The following is a 23224-nucleotide window of genomic DNA, read 5'->3' as shown; positions in this document are numbered from 1 at the left end:
TACTTAATTAACAAATGTACATTATATGTCACATGTGTAACATTGTTTCTAGTGTTACAAACATGTAATTTCAATAAAGTACTTTTATTTCTAAATGCATCAGTATCAGTGATGCGTCATAATCTTTTCGTATTGAATTGGTGTCATTGAATGTAGGCTATTCTTTTTTAATTACCCAATAAAATGTAGACAATGTTCAAGGGCATTCCAATGCATGTTGATTGTAACTATTTCCTTGTGATGAAATGAAGTAATAATTTAATGTCATCTATTTATAACCAGGTACATTGTATTTTAAGCATAATTTAAGTTTAATTTTATGTTTTTGTGTGTCAATCTGATGTGCTATTATAAACTTGCCTAGGCCTATATGTATATAGAACATTTAACATGTTTAAAGAATACTAGTATATGCGTAATTAAAGGGCCGAGTTGGTCAATTTATGGGCCAAGTTGACCCTAAATCTTGATTCAATGCCAAAATTATTGCTATTATTATTATTCCAGTACTTTGGGTCTTTGCCGCTTTTGGTATTGAAATTTATTTTCTGTGAGGAAGGTGTTGCTGTCTATCTAAATTCATGGTTCAAACTTTTAAGAATACACAAAAGACATGATTTAGAGAAACAAAGTTGCAAACAACCCAAAAAAAAAAGTCCACCCCTCCCTCAAGCCTATATTAGTATGTAAGGGTTGCCAGTTGAAAAAAAAAAAAAATAAATAAAATAAATAAAGATTTTGTCCCACTGTACATCATTATATTTTATTATATATTATCATCTTCCTTTTCTGGCTACAGGCATGACTGGAATAACCTGTGTCGATATAATAATCTTCAACATCCCTGATCCACCTGTGATTTAAAATTATACTTCCTTGAATGCATTGGCAGTTTTCTTTACCAAACTTCCCATATTGCCTATATTCTATATCTTATGAGGAATTTTTTATAATCAATTATCCATCAGATTAACATGTAAAAGAAAGAAATACAGACAAATATGCTAAATGAACTGACTTCCAATGTAAATATCATTAATATGCAATTACTGAAATGTTTATACTGATTTGTTATTTCCCTGTTCATTTTTATCATATGTCACTTAGTTTTATTACATATCGTCACTTCTAACTGGTGTTTATTCGTGTTCCGAGCAAATGTTATGGATGAACTTGGAATGGTGCAAAGCCTGTAAGTCAGGTTGTTGGATGAGGGCAATGCCTTCTGCACCACCTCTAATACACACAGCCTCCTCATCACCCACCGGCCAACACATTTTGCCGTCTTCTACTTCCACAATATACATCATTATCTACGAGGAACTAGTGACAGTATCGCTACTGATTTACTTTTTGTCGATATTTGACGTCTTCAGTGGTTGACAGCATGCAGGGCACTAGTATTAGTACAGAGAAGATCCATCAATGCACCCTTCGACGTTAACTTCCTATGCGACTATTGGCAATGGGTTCCTTAAATGGTGTCTTTCGAATATGTGTGCAATATATATAACACACCACGTTACAAATATATCAATAACACGAGCAACTTCTATGTGCACTTGCTTTGTAACTTATAATGCCACCATCACACATATGACTAACAATTCTCGTACAGGTTCCCACACTCTCACCTTTACACAAGTCTTACGATCACAAACTACCCACAATTCCTTGCTACCTTGATTCATTGCCCAATTTGACGTAAACATGTGACGATAAATATGCGCCTAAAACATATGCTAAAACATCTTAGTAATTAAAGAATCATGTATTTTATATATCGTGCATTGTTCAATCAAATTCTTAAGATTAAAAAAATGCACCACCGTCCATTGGAAATGAAAATCTAAAGTTGCACCATAACATTATTTTACAATTCATTGTGAAGTAATCGTCTGAGAGACAGCACTGATTTTCCTTATAAATATTTTTGTCAAGTTTAGATTACACATAGCTTCAGTCCCACTGGAATGTACAAAATTTCTTACAGACCCAGGAGCAAATCACCCATTCCTAAATTCATTCAATCCTCATTGCAGCTGTCACTAAATGTATTAAACTGGTTATAATTTACACACTCTGTAAGGGAAATTTTACACAATCATACCATAGGTTGTTCAAAGTACGCTTGCAGAATAGCCTAAACTAGGACGCTGTGGCAAAGGTGCCGCCAAATAGGCCTGGAATGTCGATGGAGGTCGTGTAAATAACATAAACCAATAAAAAGTAAATCAAAGTAAATACTACATCGCATCTGGATACAAATAACTTGCGTAGTGTTGCTGAGGTATGGTCAACTTTACTAAATTTAGTATAAGTGTAATAAATTAACTTCACTTGAGGAAACTTCATATTATGAATAGAGCCGCTAGATTGACCTAGGGTAGGCCTACACCACGTGATAAGGTGACAGCACTACAACTGCCTCCAAATCAAGGTTTGTTTGAAGATGTGCCATAGCATATCAAGAGATGAACAATGGGAAACCAGGCTACACGAGGAAATTATTGACCAACTTTCATACATCTGTGGTGTCTAATTGCCAACGATGCAATCTCGACAGGTTTTTCGGGCCCTCAAGCACTGTGTTCTCAGACATTGTAATAATTTACCAGATGCAGTTAAAACAAGTAAGTCAGTGGGAATGTAGAACAGATCACGTATTTTTTCTTTTGTATGTGAACAGTAGTTGTATTCGCATAGTTCAGTATCTTCATTTAACATGGGACAATTAAGGACGTCTTCGACGGAGCTGGCCTTGAAGTTTACATGAAGTATCAGGTAAGTTGGAAAAGTATATGGAAGAATAATAGAGAAAATATTAAGATCATGTGTCGAGGAAAAACCAGGAACATGGCAATATGGTTTCAGACCCAATTGGAGCACAGCAAACCTAGTGTTAACTGACGAGTTAAACACCATATGAGGACGGAGCCTTTATTTGTACGACGTTTCGCTTATTACAGCTTTTTCAAGTACAAGTTGAGATACATAAGCTTGAGAATAAGGGGAAAGGAGGGAACGGGGAGAGAAAAGAAGAAGGGGGGGAAGGAACAGGAGAAGGGGGGGATGGAACACTGGGAAAGGTTGAGAATAGGCCCAAACGTCCGTGCGAAATATTCACAAAAGGTGGTTTAAATATTTAAAATTTTGCTGGCCAAGGGTATTAGGGAAATTATGTGGGGCGAGATATTAAACATGCCCCTGTTTTGTTCAATGGAATTTCTAGAAACAGGACCCTTTGCCAACATCGTTCCCGAGCATGTGACCTGGCTGCGATATGTGGACGATATTTTACTCGTCACACCCAGGCGTTTCAATTTTCATCGCTTGCAGACGGCCTTAAACGAAGTGGAGCCCACCATTCAGTTTTCCCTAGATGAAGAAATCCACGATTCTCTTCCTTTCTTGGACACTTATATCTTTAAGCACGGTAACCAGCTTGAATTCAAAGTGTATAGAAAGCCCACCAACAAAAATGATTTAATTCATTTCTACTCCCACCATGACATAAGGACCAAGAGAGGAGTAGTAATAGGCTTTTCCCTTAGGGCATTTATGATATGCAGTACAAAATACTTGGAAGAAGAGTGCAAATTTATTAAAGAGACCTTTTTAACACTGAAATTTCCATAATTTCTTTTAGATAATTGCAGACAGCAGGCCGCTAAGATTCGGGAAAGCCGTAGGCAGCAGGACAGCACAACAAAACGTCTCGTGTTGCCAACCAGCGACGTTGCCACCAACCTGACACATATTTTAAGAACCACCAACTTTGAAGTAGTGTGCCAGACAAGCAGGACGATAAAAGACATCACGAAGACGAAAATACACAACAACCAAACACCAGGCACCAAAGCCGGTGTTTATCGTATTCCGTGTTCAGGATGTGATAAAGTTTACATCGGAGAAACGTCACGCGACCTGAATACACGAATACGTGAACACCGTTACGACGTCAGGCATGATGTCACCACCAATGCATGTGTGACACACAGAAACAAGGAAAACTGTAGTAGTATTTGGTTCGGAACAACGGCAGGACAAATGAAAATCAACACAAAATATCTAATCTCTTTCTTTTGGTAATTAGCCACAAGGTGCGACACTAGAAGTGTCACATGAGAAATATAGGTGAAGCTCGGACTAAGGCCACAGCTTAGTGGAGCTTAGGGTTGTAGCTGGACGTGGAGCCTAACGTCAGCGAGGCGGTAGCAGATGATGACGGCGAGGCTCGATGGGACAGCTAGAAGACTGGACGAGGAGATGTAGTTGTGCGCTGGTCGGTCTGGTCGGTACTGTTCTGAATTCTGGATTCCTAGGAAAGACCACCTCGCTTGCGCGGGATCGTTTTTTGTGGGAGGGGAAGAATGTCTGTAAGAAAATGAAAAGACAGTAGCGTATAAAAGAAGACTATTGCCACCGGGTGATTTGCGAGCGATTAGGGGCTTGTTGGTGGTCGTGGCTCGGGAGAACTGGACTGGGAGCTTGGACGGCGGCGTCAATGCCGGGAGGAAGAGCAGATTATATCGCCAGAAGTTCAGAAAATGGTAGGAGACGTAGATGGAGAGAAAGGTGGAAAAACGGAAAAATCTTTAGTGGGAAGTAAACTGAAATGAGAAGATGTAGTATAAGAGAAAGTTAGAAAGGAAGCGAATTTTAGTCGAAGAAAAAGTAAGTGTAGATGTTTGTGCGTGGGACGTGGCTATGTTCGTGAGAGGTGTGTGTGTGTAACTTACGGGAAGTGAGTAGATTTCACTTCCCACGTGTAGAGGGCATTCCTGATTAGCCCCAGGTAAGGCATGAGAACTCCTGTTTTACCCCAGGTTGGGTTTGAGCTGTTTGTATATTCTTGTAGCCTGTCAGTTAATGGGCTACATGCAATATTATTATCATTATTATTATTACATCATTATGGCTATCACCAGTTAAACTGGTGAAGGGGTGTATTATTGGTAGGTACGGTTATACACGTCTTATCGTGTACACCGCACGTGGGACGGGCGCAGCTGACAGATAGTCTGTACGGTGTGGTCTAGGTGCAATGTGTTGTATCAGATGTTTGTGTTTGTCGTGCAGTTTTTCTAGGTGTCTTGAGTGAAGTTTGTGTTTGTGTTGGTTGAGTGGACGGATGTTGGAAATTTGGTGTAGAGATTCAGTGGTTCTGAAGTCGCTCCATCGCGAGCCCGTGATGAACTGGACAGCGGCATTCTGAACCTTCTGATGCTCGTAGTTATTAGTGGCACATGTCAGCTGGTTTTAGTCCCGGGGACTGGCACAGAATCGGTCTGACGAGGGCTAGGTACAATCGACGTTTGGTGGTCAGTGTTGCAGTTTTGAAGCGTCTTAGCTTACCCAGCACAGCCCTAGCCTTCGCTCCCTGCTTGCGGAAGTGTGGGGTCCAGGTAAGGCCACTATCAAGTGTGCTACCCAGCACACGGGTATGGTACTGTTCTGGATTCTGGATTCCTAGGAAAGACCACCTCGCTTGCGCGGGATGGGGTTTTGTGGGAAGGGAAGAATGTCTGCAGGAAAATGAAAAAATAGTAGCGTATAAAAGAGGGCTATTGCCACCGGGCGATTTGCGAGCGATTAGGGGCTTGTTGGTGGTCGTGACTCGGGAGAACTGGACTGGGAGCTTGGACGGCGGCGTCAATGCCGGGAGGAAGAGCAGATTATATCACCAACGAAAGTTTGGAAAATGGTAGGAGACGTATTAGGAGAGAAAGGTGGAAAAACGGAAAAATCTTTAGTGGGAGGTAAACTGAAATGAGAAGATGTAGTATAAAAGAAAGTTAGAAAGGAAGCGAATTTTAGTCGAAGGAAAAGTAAGTGTAGATGTTTGTGCGTGGGATGTGGCTATGTTCGTGAGAGGTGTGTGTGTAATTTACGGTGAGTAGATTTCATTTCCCGCGTGTAGAGGGCGTTCCTGATTAGCCCCAGGTAAGGCATGAGAATTCCTGTTTTACCCCAGGTTGGGTTTGAACTGTTTGCATATTTTTGTAGCCTGTCAGTTAATGGGCTACATGCGATATTATTATTATTATTATTATCATTATTACCATCACTATTATTATTACATTATTATGGCTATCACCAGTCAAGCTGGTGAAGGGGTGTATTATTTGTAGGTACGGTTATACAGGTCTCATCGTGTACACCGCACGTGGGACGGGCGCAGCTGACAGATAGTCTGTACGGTGTGGTCTAGGTGCAATGTGTTGTATCAGATGTTTGTGTTTGTCGTGCTGTTTTTCTAGGTGTCTTGAGTGAAGTTTGTGTTTGTGTTGGTTGAGTGGACGGATGTTGGAAATTTGGTGTAGAGATTCAGTGGTTCTGAAGTCGCTCCATCGCGAGCCCGTGATGAACTGGACAGCGGCATTCTGAACCTTCTGATGCTCGTAGTTATTAGTGGCACATGTCAGCTGGCATAGTCCCGGGAACTGGCACAGAATCGGTCTGACGAGGGCTAGGTACAATCGACGTTTGGTGGTCAGTGTTGCAGTTTTGAAGCGTCTTAGCTTACCCAGCACAGCCCTAGCCTTCGCTCCCTGCTTGCGGAAGTGTGGGGTCCAGGTAAGGCCACTATCAAGTGTGCTACCCAGCACACGGGTATGGTCCTTCGCTGGGATGTTTGTGTTGTTTATTTTAAGAGGAGTGTTTGTGATTGTTCTGTTGGTTCGTTTGCAGCAGAAGTATACAGCATTGCATTTCGACGCGTTGGTCTTAATGCGCCACAGTTGCTCCCACGCGTGTGCCCCGTCTAGGATGTTTTGCATTACGTGTAACGCTCCCTGCAGCGTTTTGTGTCTGCTTATGTGGTTAGTGTCGTCCGCATACGAAAGAGTTAGAGCCTGGTTGCGTGGATTTGCTGGCTCTGGCAGGTCATTCGTATATAGATTGTACAGAGTGGGGGCAAGGACTGACCCTTGCGGTACTCCAGCCTTCGGCACAAAAGGTTGGGACAGACAGCCCCGCCACTTTATTCTTATTGACCTGTCGTCCAGATAGTTGCAGAGCAACCTTGTGAACGGCAGGGCAAAGTCGAAGTTGTGGTACAATTTGTACTTAAGTCCTTCATGCCAGACAGTATCGAATGCCTTCTCCACATCCTTACAAACCAAAATGGCCTTACCAGGGCGACCGTCTGGCGGTCTTCGAACCCATTGAGTGATCATGGATATTACGTCGTCTGCACCGCGCCCCGGCCGAAAACCAAACTGGCAATCCCTCAGCACATTCTCCGTCTCTAGGTACACGGTCAGGCGGCGGCATAAGACTTGCTCAAACACCTTTCCAAAGTACTCCAGAAGGGAGATGGGCCGGTATGAAAGGGGGGCGGAGGCGGGTTTCTGGGGTTTAGGAATGAGGATGGTATGGGAGGCCTTGAATAGTTGTGGGAAGTACCCAGAGGCTAGTGAGCTATTATATAGTGTTGTCATGTGTGAGATTATGTTGTCTGGCATACGTTTGAGTATGTGTGCATCGATGCCTGAGGGGCCAGGGGATTTTAGTTTTAATGCCGAGATAACCCCCTTTACCTCCTCCAAAACGATGGGGCAGATAAGGGGATCATCCTCATCTAACTGAGAGAGATCAACAGTCTCGTCGGGAATGAGGTCACTACAACTGTTCATGAAGGAGTTAACACTGTGCAAGGTGCTAAAGCAATGTGGTCGTTGCACAGGATGGGGTTTAAAGACCTCACTCCATGCTGACGCCAGAAGGTCAGCTTGGTGTTGGGGGAGTGTGCAGAGTGGTTAAGATGGTTGATGACCTTGGGTGGAGGCACAGAGCACTCCTCCAACTCACGTTTGAGGGTCCTCCAGAACTTGGAAGGGTCCGTCTCACAGGCGCCGGAGAGCGAGGCCATCAGTTGCTCCTCCTCTCGATGTGAATCGATGTAGAGGGACTTCCTCAGGCTACTCTGTAGCCAGTGCATGTCTCGTAGGATGGCGACACGGGCCTCTAGGGGTGCTTGTATTAGATCTGTAAATCTGTTCTGTAGTGTAATGCGTAGTCTGTTAGTGCGCATAGAAGCGGTGAACGTGGCAACCTTTCGGTGCTTTGTTCTAGGAATGTGCTTTTTTACAGCGTTTTTGACAAACTTTGTAAGTGAGCGCCATTCCTGCTCTATCGCCGCTTGTGGAGTGTTGTCCATGTTTGTGTTGGTGTATGTCGTGAGAGTGTTTTTGAAGCCTTCCCAGTCGGCCTGACTGTAACGTAACCGAGGCTCACTGGGGATAAGGATGGATGAGGTGGAGATGCGAAGGATTAAGGGTATGTGGTCTGAGAGGGTGGGGGCACCGGGTGAGATAGTGGAGTTGATGAAGAAAGCTCGGCTGTTGGAGAACACCAGGTCGGGCTTACCCTGCAATCCATGACCTATGAATGTGGGAAAGTCCGGACCTAGGAACTTCAGCCGGTGAAGTATAGTAAGAGAGTGTAGTTGCCGACTCACTGAGCTGCTGTTGTGCGTTCCAGGGCTCCAAGCAGCATGCCTGCAGTTGAAGTCGCCAATGAAGAAGGTTGGGACTTTGTATGACATCACCTTGGCAATGTCAACAAAGGGGAGGAAGGGGATACGGGGAGGGCGGTAGAGGGTACAGAGGAGGATGGGACCGCGAATGGTGCTTAACTTGATCGCGAGCATCTGCTCATAATGAAATTGATCAAGTATAGTTGCCTGGAGGGACTTCCTGGCTAAAATACAGACGCCCGAGTGCAAAGCAAGACCCCGACTCCAAGTGTTGAAGCCTTGAATCTTGGGAAGAGAGTCGGGGGCTGGATCACCCATCGAAGTCAAACAAATGACATCAGGACCGTGTCTGGCAATCTCTAACAAGGTGCTGGTCCTTTGTGGGGCCCAGTGACGGACGTTCTGGTAGAACGCACGTAAATCCAATCTATCCATAGGAATAGTTGTCTTTAGTGAGTCCCACTAGCTGGAGGGAATTTTAAGAGGAAGCTTAGTTAGCCTTAGGGGCTTGGAGGGTTAGCACTTCGCTGTCGGAGGAGGATGAGGAGGATGCACTATCGCTAGACTGGACAGTGTCTGGAGTAGTGCTGGTGAAGGGGATTATGTCCCATCTCGGCGAAACACCGACCTTTTAAATGAGGCTGGCGGGAACGTGAGGAGCTTTCCAAGTTCCTGATTGGCTGACCGCTGGCTGGCAGGGACACCTTGCGAACTACGCTTGGCAACTACAGGAACTTGGAAAGGCTAGCTCCGAAGATTTCTTTGATTAGTGTGTGACGGGTCGTAGGATGCATCACGTCACTACAAAACCATCTTATGAACCAGAAGAATGCAGAGCTGCTGATACGAGAACCAGACAAAATCCGCAAGAAGTGTTTAGAAGCAGCGATCATTCAAGGAACAAACAATATTGAACAAAACAGGGGCATGTTTAACATCTCGCCCCACATAATTCTCCTAATACCCTTGGCCAGCAAAATTTTAAATATTTAAACCACCCTTTGTAAACATTTCGCCCTCGAACGTTTGGGCCAGCATTCTCAACCTTTCCCAGTATTCCCCCCCCCCTTCTTCTCCTCCTCCTCTTCCTTCCCCCTTCTTCTTTTCTCTCCCCGTTCCCTCCTTTTCCCTTATTTAATCTCAAGCATATGTATCTCAACTTGTACTTGAAAAAGCTGTAATAAGCGAAACGTCGTACAAATAAAGGCTCCGTCCTCATATGGTGTTTAACTCGTCAGTCTTCACACTGAAGATGATACTGGAAAAGAGCTGGGAATTTGACATTGACAAGTTTGTGGCTTTTATCGACCTGGAAAAAGCCTTCGATAGAATTAATAGAAACAAGACTATGGCATAAACTCTAACATGATAAGAATAATTAAGATTGTTGTTTTAATCAATTTATTACGCTCAAGGAGCGTCAAACCTAGTACAAATGTGTAGCTATGTACAGAGTACTAGTGACACACAGGACACTCTCGAATCATAACTGAAGGAATTATTTGTAGTTTATTACTCATTAGTGCGGGTGATACAAAAATATATACAGTGATCACCTTCTGGCAAATATTTACATATAATAATAAGTAATCGTCGATGAGGTATCAAGGTTGTTGGCATATGGGGTGTAGCGCAGCCTGCACGATGTGTACCTCGGCACCTTTCTGGTCTCACCCGTCTACATCGTGCGGTAGCCGGGTTTGCGTCGGGCACGTATAACACTGTGTCGTCTCACCAGAAGTTCGCTGCGTTTGTATGCATGTGGAAGTGGAAAGACATTCTTGTGGTGTTGGATGGTTACACTTGAAGTCCTCTCAGCATTACCACGGTGACGTGTAGGGAAGTGGCGGCTTATCGTACCATCCATTTGTAGTAGGGCAATAGTTGTAGCAGCTGGCAGATCCATACTACAGACATTCCTTATTATTATGTTCAGGGAACAACAAACCTAGTGCAAAAGATAACTATATACAGATTATTAGTGATACTTAAAACATTTCCGAATCATGACTGATCTATTTATGTATACTTTAAAATCCACCAAAGTGAGGGTGTTGCAATAGGATTAATTCTAATTTATCACCTTCAAGCAAATATTTACAGACATCAAGAACTGATTGTCGATGAGGTATTAAAGGGGCTATCGTGGGGCAATTAATGCAGTAGTGCTCTAGACTGTTGGCATTAGGGGTGTCGCACAGCCTGCACGATGAGTACCTCGGTACACCTTCGGTCTCATCTACTTGCCACACTGGTCTGTAGCCGAGCCTGAGTCGGGCACTCACAACATTGTGTCTTCTCACAATAAGTCCATTACGTCTATACGTATAGGGAAGAGGAAGAAAATTCTCGTAGTGTTGGATGGATACACTTGTAGCCCTCTCAGCATTGCTACGGCGGCGAGTAGGGGAGCAGGCAGCTTGTCTTACCATTCGCTTGTAAGAAGGTAGGAAGGCAGTAGTAGAAGTGGCAGCTGGTGGATCCATACTACAGGCTGTCCTTGCTAGCCGATCAGCGGTGTCATTGCCTAGGAGTTCAATATGGGATGGAATCCACAGGAAGTGTACCCTCTGTGAGTTTTCGTGAGTTGTGGCCAGTTGTCGCATTATTTGTGTTACCACTTGTTGGTGTTCAGGCTTGGTAGATGAGAGAGCACGGAGGGCTGACTGAGAGTCGCAGATGATCAAGCCGTTTTCTCCAGTCCGTGTCAGCAAAGTAACAGCGTCCAGGAGCCCATGTAACTCACAACACGTGGAGCTTGACGAATTAGGGAGTCGACGGCCTGCCCAGCCCCCTAGTGGTGGCTCTATGTTGAGGGAATACACAGCACATCCAGCACTACCGTCCTCCTGCAAAGAACCGTCAGTGAAGAGATGATGGGCCGCATTTAAAGATGACAGACCGGCGATAGTTTCTAAGGCTAGTTGTTTCTGGAGCTGTGGTAGGTCGGACTTGGTAGTTGGAGTATAGGTGACTGTTGGCATGGGTGTCTGCCAAGGTGGGAGGCCAGGGTCCTCGTTCTCTGTTAAAATGTTTATGTTAAGCCTCCGAATGTTTGAACTGATGTTAAGGACCAGTGAGCAGCCACCGGGACGAAGCTGAGGTCGAGGCTCTGCCAAATCAATCGAGGTCTGGATTGTGTGACAAAAGTGGGGAGATAAGTGGGGGTAGTGCAGGCACTTGATAGTGAAGTAGGTAACATTTGCGTATATTCTCTCTACAATTGGTGGTAGACGAAGTTCTTGCTGCATATTGACGATCCTGGTTGTGGTAGGGCAGCCTAAGATGAGCCTCATTGCCTGGTTTTGGAATTTTTCAAGTGGTTGCAAAGTAGTTTTGGAAAGCTGACTAAGTGCGGGAGAGAGGTAATCAACCACTGATCGAATGAATGTGATATATATAGTTCTGGCGACAGGGATGGACACTCCAGCAATATTGTTGGTTAACCACCTAAGAGGAGTCAGTCGTCTCTGTAGCCGGGTTAGCAGGTCTTGGACAATTGGATGTACGCGTTGTCTTGCTGGGATGGAAGATGTGATACGAACTGGTGCCCCCAGGTAAAGGTACTGTGAGCACAATGGCACGATGGTGTTGCCAACAGTGAATTCTGGCAAAGTTCTTGCTGGGCGAAAAGATAAAATTCTGCTCTTTTCTGGTGAGATGACCAGCCCGCATGAGGAGGATGACAAATGAAATGATTGAAGGAAAAGTTGCATGTCTTGTGATCTTGAATGAATGCATATGTCGTCTGCATAGCAAGTGATTGTTGTACCGTCGATGTCAGGAAGCAGAGAGAGAAAGCGATGCATAAAGATGTTAAATAAAAATGGACCGAGTACTCCTCCCTGTGGAGTACCGAGTTCAAACTCTCTGGTATTGCTGTACCATCCTTTAAACAATACACGTGAGTTCCTGTTCCGCAGGTATCCTCTTATCCACCTCAGTAAAATTCCTTTGATGCCAAAGTCAACAAGTTGGTCGAGGATAATGTCCCTGTTGGCGATGTCGAATGCGCTTTTCAAATCAATGAAAGCCACTACACTGGTGGGACAGAGGCGTGTGTAGAGTTCCATGAGGCAGTGGTGTGTTCCTCGTTGGGGCAGGAAGCCGTACAGTCGGGGCGAGAGCTTATCTTGTATCTGGAACATCAGACGTGATAGAAGAATGCGTTCCAATACTTTACAGAAACAAGAGGTGAGAGATACAGGTCGGAATTTGTCAGTGCCAGGTTTAGGAATCGGTACTATCGTGCTGCAAGTCCAGTCCCGTGGTACATATCCCAGGTTGTAGCAGAGATTATACAGCTGGAGGAGGGGGTTACCAGGTACGTCCAGGAGTACTCGGAGGACGACGTAGGTGATACCATCATCGCCAGGAGCTGTCGCCTTACCCTTGGCGAGGGCTCTTCGCAGCTCTTGTTCGGTTATCTCCTCATCTTCTTCATCGGTCTTCAGCAAGGCAGAGGCAAGTCGGAGTGCACGATAGTTTTTGTGGGTGGAGAGAGCGTCGTGTATGTATGGTGGGAGGTTGCTGGTTCGTGCCTGTGCTGACCAGGCATCAACAAGGTCTTGTGGAAACTGTGTAGGGCTATGATGGAGGGCACTGTGATGTTTTTTCTTTATCACCTTGTTGATGAGGTGCCACATGGTGCCAACACTCGTTTGATGGTTAATGCTGTCCGTTAGGTTTTTCCAGGGATCCATTTGAACACAACGCTGTAGAGCAACTAAGTCATCTCTTGATAGTTGATACTGGTGTAGAGTTTCTGGACTTGGTCTTTTCTGAAAGGCAAAGCCATCCTCCATCGCTTTCCTCTTCGCCTGAACGATGTGGTTGTCTAGTGTCCAAGTGTGTGTATTCGGATGACGTGTGATGTGTGGCTTTTTGACGTATTGGGTGTAGAAAGTATGTGTGGCGTTAACGAGGGAGGAATATAACTGTTCAGGACAGTGGTGGTTAAATGTGGGTACGAGGTTTGTTATGTATGAAATATATGTGGGGCAGTACTTGGGTGGGAGTACGATGCGTGTACGGGTGTGCACTGGGGATGGCGTGGTAGGAAGGGTGTATTGGACGCTGAGTGCTACGTGGTCGGAGAATAGTGTCGGTATCGTTAAACACCGGACTTGGGAGGCCCAAACGTAAGGACGTGATCTAAGGTACCTCCTCGAGCATGCGTGGCGCCAGCCGTGTCCCAGCGAGTTAGCCTGTTGCGTTGAATGCATTCCAGAAGTCGAGTCCCGTTGCGATTTATAATGCCTGCGAGATCTCCTAGAGCAGGGTGTCGACTATTAAAATCTCCTAGATAAATCATACCGTGGGTGGTGGGTGGTGGAAGTATAGCTGGATTCAGGCCGTTCGGTGCAGCGTACACATTGCATAATCTTATGGTACCGGAGCCAACTGTTACCTCTAGAAGCTGATAAGTCGTGTTATTGTCCATAGAATTTTGAAGAAAGCGATGCTGGACGGTGTTGTGGACATACGTAATTAATCCGTTTCGGATCTGATGTACATACGATACGAATTGGTTGAGCAAAGGTGCATCCCTGTTTGGTGCAGCGAGGCCTATAAATGCTTCCTGTATGAAGATAATGTCTGGGTGGTGACAGTGCACGTACCCTTTAAGTGCTGTACGTTTGGCCCAGTTTGTGATACCGCAGGCGTTCCATGAGATGACGTGTAGCTTCATTTGATTATTGAATTTTAGTTCTATGGTATCGGCGACCAAGTGATGAAGAAGTGGTGGTTCGGGCGGTTGTGGAGGTATGAGCAACGGTGGTGGTTCGGCCGGCAGTGGTGGTGGGGGGTAGTGGTGGTGGGGGGTAGTGGTGGTGGGGGGTCACTGGGTGTTGTGTTACGTAGGGGAGACTCCCTGTGTGGGGTTGCAATTAGATTGCCGAATCTAGCAGCAATAAAATCCATTTTCTCCGTGATGGTGCTAATGGTGTTAATAATTACCTGTTGCGATTCAACCAAAGAGTTCAGTGTCACCTCACATGTGGCCTGTTTTTTAACCAAACTATCCAGGCACGTTTCGATTGCATCGAAACGTGCGGTCATTGTCGCAACCCGAGTCTTAAGGGCTGCCACTGCATCGCGAAGTGCAGCTACTTGCTTGGAGTCCGAGGAGGCAGTAGAGGTAGAGTGGGGGTTACCGACGGAGGGAGGAGGTGGTGGTGACTCAGTGTGACCCGTGTGTTTAACAACCAGTGCATTGGTGGTTTGCTGACGCTTTGCACAACCATGCCAGGCGTTGACCCCTGTCTGATGACATCGTGGACATTTCCAGCACGAGGTGTCTGGTGGGGGAGGCTGGGATTGTGTTGAAGCCGAGTCAGGGGTAGCAGTAGTTGGTGGAGGGGCGCGGTGTGAACAAGTGCGGGAGTCATGAGGGCCCGAGCACCATGCACACCGTTCGGTCGCGGCGCAATACCGTGAGATATGACCGATACCCCAGCACCGGTAACACCATGGCTGTTCGTCTTTCATCCTACGAAGTTCACAGGGTGGTAGGCATGGAAGGAAGCTGAAGTAGACACTCGGTGGTGGTGGCTCTATAAGGCTCCAAGTCACTACCAGGCGGTTGATGGGTGTGCCATTATGGTGGAATCTTCTGACTGAGTGGGTGCCCGGCAGCTCTTTGGCCAAGGCTGGTTCAATATTGACCGGGTAACGTGTTAAGAGGTATGTGGGATATTTGCGAGGCCTTTCCTGCGAGTCCTGAGCCTCAAGGTAGATGGACAGTACCTCTCCTTTCGTAACACTGTTGACAATATCTGTGCGGTTACGAGAGAGGTAAACAAACTGAGATGTAATTGCTGCCATCTTCACCTCAGCCAGTTTACGGTCAAGTTTGAAGGCTTTGTTTATTTCATTCAGCCATCGAAGTTTTATGTCCACTGAGGGGTTAGTCTTGAACCGGAATTTGATATAGTCAGCCCTGGGAGCAAATGCTGGGGATGGAGGGTCACTCAGCGATGTGGTCCCCCTTGTGGGTGCCTCCTGTGCTACAGGGCGTGGATCGCTGTGGTCTGTTGTAGATATGCTGCTCTGGGCATATGTCTCAAATCGTTTTGAGGATTTGGCAGCAGGGGAAGAAGGCGAACTATTGCTGTCCGACGTGTGGGTTATGGAACGTTTGGGAGTAGTTGTGGGGCGTGACATGTCTAGCGCAGACATTGGAGCTAGTGGATCACGGAGTTCGTGTCTAGGTAGCCGTGGCCAGTGAATGTCTTCCTCACTCATCTCATCCTCATCGCTTAAAGCTAGGTCGGCCTCAATGGCCTCGAGGGAGATTGGGCCAGAAGGTTCCATGCTGCCTACCTTGGTAGGTAGGCAGATTGGGTTCAAGGGTGTAACGTAAAATTACTGTGGTGGTTGATGTGACATATCTACGTCACACCAGCACCAGTGCGCATGCGCAACAATGGCAACCCCTGACAGGGATTGTTTGGCCAGGTAGGACTGAACTTTTCCAATTCTACAGCCTAAGTCCAAGCACCACGGATTCCCAAATTTTGTCTGGCAATGCACTGTACCTTTATATCGTTCTCTGCGACTGCTGGTGGGTGGTTGCAGCGTAGATTTTGGAATTTTCCGAAATCGGTAGAGCTCTCTCTACACGTCTGCTTGCGTTGGCTTGCGTTGGCGAGTGAATAATTAAGAGTGTGTACGAGAATAAAGAGAGCAGAATCAAGAACAGAGAGCTGGTGAGTGAATGGTTTACCATAAAGACAGGAGTGAGTCAAGGGGGAGTGGTCTTCCCTTTGCTTTTCATAATGTGTATATTTCTATTTATTCATCATTATTATATTTTTTCGCATCCGACCTAGTTATGGACCTAAAGGTCTCCTGTCGGCATGCGCCTCCTTTGTAACTATTCGGTCGGCAGTTACGAATTCGGGTCATCACTCTTGAGAAGTAAAATCAGCATGAGAATAATAAATACTTTCTTCCTGAAGTGTGTAGGTCGTATATTGAATTGGAGGAAGCCAACTGGAACAAGAAAGAACGAAACAGACTTATTAATAGGAGATGATAGCAACAGCGTATCAATGTAGCGATTGTAAACTACGTAAATATAGGTACATGCATGTACCAAGGGTTTTTCCACCTTTTAAGGGGGGTAGCCAAATTTAAAAGGCATAATTCCACTCCCGCTACTGTCTGGGGTAGGCTGCATGTTATTGTGAGGTATAAATCTGCTCAGTAGTATGCAGCTGAACTTTAGGGTCTATATGGGGCGCCCCTACGGACCAGAGACACACATAATTTTGTGTTAGAGGAGGTATCTATTCATAGAGAAATGAATGCTGGGCGCGTTACCGCCGGACAGATAGTGCGTAACAAATAATCTGGGGCGTATTTCCGTCAATGCGTTACCGATATTAATTTCCTTAGAGCGGTCTGTGTTACTGCTTATGTGTGTGTACACGCACACACACACACACACACACACACACACACACACACACACACACACACACACACACACACACACACACACACACACACACACACACACACACACACACACACACACACACACACACACACACACACACACACACACACACTCACACACACACATATATATATGTATATATATATATATGTGTATATATATATATATATATATATATATATATATATAGATATACACACATACACATACACGTACGCAGTAACGCGGACAGCATTGACGGAAATGCACACCAGATTTTTCGGTAACGTACGAGTACTACCTGTCCAGCGTTAACGCGCCCAGCTCTGGAAATGATGCTACTTTATTATACTGCGACTGTCCCTCCGTTATGCTATGCTGCCCCTCCCCCCCACTCTTAATACTATCCTGTACCACTTCTCTGGATATTCATTTCCATTTTCGCCAAAGCCTCTGGTAGAGGAGAAAGAATACTGCCACCGAGAATTCCCACTTGAGTCGTAAAAGGCGACTATAACGGGACGGAGGATAGGACTAGATATCCTACTCTCTATAGCCGCCCTAAAGGGTACATCCCTCCCCCACCCCATACCCCAAAAAAGCGAAGTAAATATAGGTAGTGTCTATAAAATAGTAGATTGCGCAAACTAATCTGATTTCATAGCTGAAAGAAATATACTAGTTTTGAAGAAGAAAATAGGCATTACGAAGGTAAATGATAAGAAGAAGGATTTTTAATTCTAAATTAACAAGTGAAGTTCTAAAAAATAACGATGACACCAGTGAATACATTAATTTCATGATGAGGTATTCTTATATGTTGACATGGGTGGAAAGAAAACACAGTAGTCTTAATCTGCGAAACTATTCAGGAATAAACTTAAAGATTCTTGTGTTTTTTTACCCACGCCATATTGATTTTAATTCATTGAATATCATTATAGAATCACCTGAGAAAGTAGGGGATAAAAAAAGAAGTGAGATAGTAAATACTCCAAAGCTACAGATGACCTAATCAAATGATAGACTATACAAATTAAAACTAGGAGTGATGAAACAGAGAGCTAAACCGAACAAGCTCATTAGTAAAAGACAGGGATCAGAGAAAAGAAAGAGAAACCTAGATAATATAGATGAAACTATTCTAAAAGGTATTTTTAAGAGGCCGAGCGCGGACTAGTTTTAGGGAGGCAGTGGATGATATTAAGGAGAAATACGGAGAGAGAATGGTTAAAATAGTAGAATTTTACCAAGATATTTACTCTCAAATGCCATGGTTGAGTCAGTACATTAGTTTTAATATGCTAGTAATGTACTAGAAGTCACAACTGAAAAAATAGCGTTCTCTTTAACAAGTATGTAACGAGGGAAAACACTTGGGGAATATGGCTTATCGATAAATCTTATGAAAGACGTAGGGAAAGAAGTTCATTATATTTTAGAATAGCTCAACTATATACACTTGATAGCTTAAATATCACAAAATACAGAGCAAAACAGCCATGGGTAACATCATAAGCAATATACACATACAGATATTAAGGCATTGGACCCCTTGGACGGAGATAATAATTGTGAGGGGTAGATACAGAAGGCATAGTTGTACAGTGGGCCTTGGGGACGAATGCAGGGATAGGTACTCTTGTTACCTTAAGCCTATCAACGTGCAATACCTCACTCATTCCCTGGGGAGAAGAAAGACCCTGAACTTATTGGGATGCAACTTTTCACTCACCAAAATGGACCTGTAAATCTACAATTTAGTTTAGATTGGCGGTCAGGCATGCTTTTATATACATGATCACCAATACTTATGTTAACAGGCGTTGCCTTGCTATGCTGGTGTTTCAACATTTTGGACTTGGAGTCATCAAGTTTTTCTCTCACAGAATCATATATCCTATGCAGTGTGTGACATTGGAGTTTACTATAATTATAAAAATTCTAGAGGGGACGAATAGAACTGTCTAACACACCATATGGGAGCATTTTTCAACTCCATAGATGATGTAATGAGGCGTTTTACCTGTGGAAATATTAATTGTGCTATTAATGCAAGCACTGACATGAGGAAGCCAATCCTCCCAGGATTCATGGAGGCTACTACTAAGTATTTTAGCGGCTTTGACCCACCGTTTTTCGCTCATATTTCGGAAATAACCATTCACATCAGTATGATATATTAGCACAGCCTAATTCACACCCGGCCATAATTTTGGACGTTAGAGTGCATTTACAAGTGTATTTAATTACGGCGTTTACTCTTGATATTAAGTATGTCGTAGCCGACACCCCTGAAGTAAATCGAACAGGTGAAGTCGTGACGTCATCACAAACTACCTCGTGTATCCCAACTTCACTTGTTCGATTTACTTCACGGGTGTCGGCTACGACACACACACGACACACACAAGAGTAAACACCGTAATTAAATACACTTGTGAATACACTATAACGTCAAAAATTATGGCCGGGTGTGAATTAGGCTGTGCTAATATACCATGCTGATGTGAATGATTATTTCGGAAATATGAGCGAAAAACGATGGGTCAAAGCCGCTGAAATACTTAGAAGTAGCGTGCCTGAGAATGTCCAAAATCTTTCTATTCGTCCGCTCTACTAGACCATTAGATGAAGGATGATAAGTATTCACAAAGGTTTGAGTGATGCCGTAACTTTCACAAATGTTTGCTAAAGCCTCATTCCTAAAAATCAGTCCCATTGCCACTAAGGAACACTGAAAGAGTAGTGTACGGACAAAAAGCATGAGGAACTAAAGCATGGGCAACTGCTGTAGCAGATTTGCTACGTAAAGGAGCCAGTATTACAAAGCGACTAAAGTGCTCCACACATACAAGTACACACACTGAACCTTGAGAACTACGGGACCATTGTAAAAGGTCTATAGCCATAGTCTGAAAAGGACGGGGAGTAGGGTATTTTAGGATAGGAGCAGTATGCGTAGAACCTTTTTTCTGGGCACAAGAACCATACTGGGCTACATGAGTGGTAATGTCCGGTATTATTCAAGGCCAATAATATTTCTTGCGAGCCATAGGCAAAATTTTGTCAGCCTGGGTGACCAGCTTGAAGGGTATTATAAGCAAGAGACAGAACAACAGGGACTAGAGACTCAGGGATCACTAACTGTGCTACATCCTGCTCGAACACTTCCACATTATGAATGAGAATATTGTCCTGTAAAGAAAATTGGGACAGGGGTACAGGTAAATCTGTTAAGGTGGTATCATCACCAGATTCCAAAGCATAAATGACAGCAGACCAAGGGTCCTCATGTTGAGATAATTGAGCTTTGGCCAGATCTTGTAGGGAGATATTGTCAATCACTGCAACTGCAGCTACAGGTACAATTACGTTAAAGTGCATCAGCAACACTGCACGTACCGGAATATACTTAAGGATATGGTTAAATTCTTCAATTATAAGGAGCCATCTGGCTAGGCTGCCTGAAAGATTTTTGTCATTGAAAAGCTGTGAGACAGCAGTGTGGTCCGTGTAGACTGTAATAGGATATCCAAAAAAATGATATCACGAAAATGCTTTAAAGCTCAAACCACTGTTATTGCCTCTAAGCATAGACTAACATATGCAATAACATGTGGCCTACATCCATCTACTTACTGCATAAGTATAGCTCCAATACCTGTACCAGAAGCATCTGTACAAATAGTGAAAGGAAGACTATAATCTGGGAATGCCAACACAGTAAGAGCATGCTTCAATGAATAAAAAATTTCCTGATGAACATCACGCCACTGAAAGGAAGTATCCTTCTTGAGGAGATGTGTAAGGGGAGATATAACTGAAGCAAAATTCTTAATAAATGCACGATAGTATCCTGCCAGTCCAAGGAAGGAAAGTACATGGTCTATTGACCTGGGTGTAGGGAAGTTCCTAACCGTTTTGACTTCATCATCTGTGGTGTAAATACCATGCTTGTCTACATGACATAGGAATTGGATACTAGACTTAAAAAAAAGGAACACTTGGGCAAATTGAGTTTTAATCGGGCTTCAGCAAAACGTTGCAAGACCAGGGAGAACTTATGGAAGTGGCTTTCCACATTCTTGGAGACTAAGATTAAGTCGTCCAGGTAAACAAAAAGTCCGTTTCCTACTAGGCCATGAAAAATTGAGTTAATCAAGCGTTGACATGTCAAGAGAGCATTCCGTAACCTCACGGGGCAACGAAACTATTCATAATGACCTGATGGAGTCGAGAAGGCCATAATCTTACAAGACTTCTCCAAGGGAATCTGCCAAAAGCCCGTCTAACGTGGTGAACACCGTATTACCTGTTCCGGTGGACTGGAGAAAATCACTTAACACAGGCAAAGGGTAATGGTCTGGAATTGTGACCTCATTGACTCGCCAATAATCAGTAACACGACGGAAAAATCCATCCTAGGCACCAAAAGGAGCGGAGAGTTCTACTCTGAGTGAGACTCTTGGACAACACCTTCACTTAATAAGTCGTCAACCAAGGATTGTGTTACAAGCCGACGAGAGTGAGCCAACCTATAAGAGGGTATGTAAACAGATCGAACACCTGGCTTAAGATCAGTGCTATAAACAACACGATCCGTAACTCCTAATGGATCACCAGGTAAAGCCAAACCTGGCGGTGAGTTACTAACAGGACAATGAGACGAGACGTCAACTCTGGAAAGCTAATTTCACCTACATACGTTGCATACTTAGAGGCCAAGTGAGCTGTGTCACTTGCTTGTGGAGACCGTAACACATAAGCCGCTATGATAGGAGGTAAATCCTGGACAGTGCCAATATCAACAACTTCAAAGGAACCTAAATGATTGCCAGGAGAGATTGTGATGGGAGCACCAGTAACGTTGGTTACCATAGCTGTGGTAACACGATCCTCACGAATAGTGGAGAGAGTTCCTTCCAATGCTAGAAGACGAACACGAACAGAGTCAGGCTGAGATAAGACATCAAAACTAATTGGAATACCCGAAATGCGCATTGGGACTCGAACTGCACTTGAAGGTCCAATATAATGCTCGCCTACGACAACAGTAGCACAAGAAAGAATAGAAGATTCTGAACAATTAGAACTCTTTGAAGACAACTGTATGGTCTGATCATACACAGGTGAGCTACATATGGAAACTGGCCTATTCGTTGCAGGAATAACAGATTTGTGAAAAGTTACTACATAGCGCCTAGGAGATATATCTATGCCATTAGCTGTAAGAGCGTCAATGTCTAAGAGACAATCGCACATGAGAGGAATTCCAGAAACTACAACAAAATTAACATGAAAAACGGTAGCATGAGAAGAAAATCTTAAGGGAATGCAAATAGACCCAAGGATAGGCAATGGAGAACCTTGTATAGAATGCAACCCTTTGCGAAAAGGGGACAATGCGATGTCATATAATTGCTTGAGAACATAATATACCATTTTACCTATAAGACTACATTTTGCTCCAGTATCTACTGTTACGGAGATAGGTGTTTTCTCTGCATGAAAATGAAATGAAATTAATCGAGAAGACTCAGTAGCCACCAAAAGGGTGATTTGAGACCGGATATTACTGGTCAATCCATTGGTTTGTGATACGGGCACTGGTGAAAATGGGGCTGGGTTTGCCTAAGTTATGAAGAGGTTTCTGTTTTAAAATTCAGATTTTTTTTAACACTGTTCAGTTGAATGCTTATATTAGCCATAGATATGACAACAGGTAAATTTATCCTGAAGCGTTACTCTAGAAAGGTCATTTGTCATGTTAGAAGAGGTGTCAGAGTAGTTTCTACGTACAGGGGTCTGCTTTGACCTGTGTTCGTGACGCTTACGGCGAAAAAAAAAAAACCACTTGAGTGACCTAACTTGTTACAATAGGTACGTATAAGTACAGGTGGTGCTGATGTAGACGAAGGAGTGGTTTGTGTAGGTACTAATGACTGAGGGGGTGGAGGAGAACTAGGAACATCGATGTGTTGTTGTGCATTGCTAATACACAAAGAACAATAAGGCACTTCCTTTAGTTTACTTGAAATCCTTGTTGCAAAAGACAATAGGGACTCATCCATCTTATAGCTGAGAGAAGATGCTACTCTTCTCTCAAAAGGCACCAGCAACAAGATATAAAAAGGTATTCCAAAATAAGGCGGAACCTATCCAAAGTGATAGCATCTCTATCTACCCAATCTGATTGAAACAATGACTCTAAGGCCTCAAAAGCAATCTTGCTGGCCTTGGCCTGAGCACGCATATAGTTCAGTGTTCCCAAATGGGACGTGAGCACATCAGCT

General features: G+C 44.1%; 2 protein-coding genes across 2 annotated transcripts in view; both read right to left on the bottom strand.

The window, feature by feature from the left end:
- Ubr3 (Ubr3 ubiquitin ligase) overlaps positions 1–1666 on the bottom strand; it is a 296891-nt gene extending 295225 nt beyond the window's left edge. Inside the window, exon 1 of the mRNA XM_076187774.1 lies at positions 1351–1666. The gene's annotated coding sequence lies outside the window, so the exon portion shown is untranslated. The remainder of the gene's footprint in view (positions 1–1350) is intronic.
- Positions 1667–10160: 8494 nt separating this feature from the next.
- On the bottom strand, positions 10161–13287 carry LOC143026727 (uncharacterized). The gene is made up of 3 exons (XM_076187496.1): positions 12339–13287; positions 10971–12104; positions 10161–10375 (listed from the first exon to the last, which is right to left on the bottom strand). Exons 1-3 carry the CDS (start codon positions 13285–13287, stop codon positions 10161–10163), a joined length of 2298 nt encoding a protein of 765 aa, XP_076043611.1.
- Positions 13288–23224: the final 9937 nt, after the last annotated feature.

The sequence above is a fragment of the Oratosquilla oratoria genome, chromosome 7 (assembly GCF_046742065.1).
Source record: "Oratosquilla oratoria isolate Oo_2021 chromosome 7, ASM4674206v1, whole genome shotgun sequence".
In the NCBI taxonomy this organism is placed as follows: Eukaryota; Metazoa; Arthropoda; class Malacostraca; order Stomatopoda; family Squillidae; genus Oratosquilla; species Oratosquilla oratoria.
Note: the sequence above shows the minus strand (reverse complement) of the source record. Positions and strands in the feature narration are given on the sequence as shown.

Excerpts from the sequence above, each read along its gene's own strand:
- LOC143026727 (XM_076187496.1), bottom strand. The coding sequence starts at position 13,287 with ATGGAGGATGGCTTTGCCTTTCAGAAAAGACCAAGTCCAGAAACTCTA. Across the intron at positions 12,105-12,338 it reads TACCAGAGAGTTTGAACTCG|CAAGAACTTTGCCAGAATTC; the intron begins GTACTCCACAGG and ends CTTTTCGCCCAG. Across the intron at positions 10,376-10,970 it reads GCTAGCAAGGACAGCCTGTA|CTGCTACAACTATTGCCCTA; the intron begins GTATGGATCCAC and ends TGGATCTGCCAG.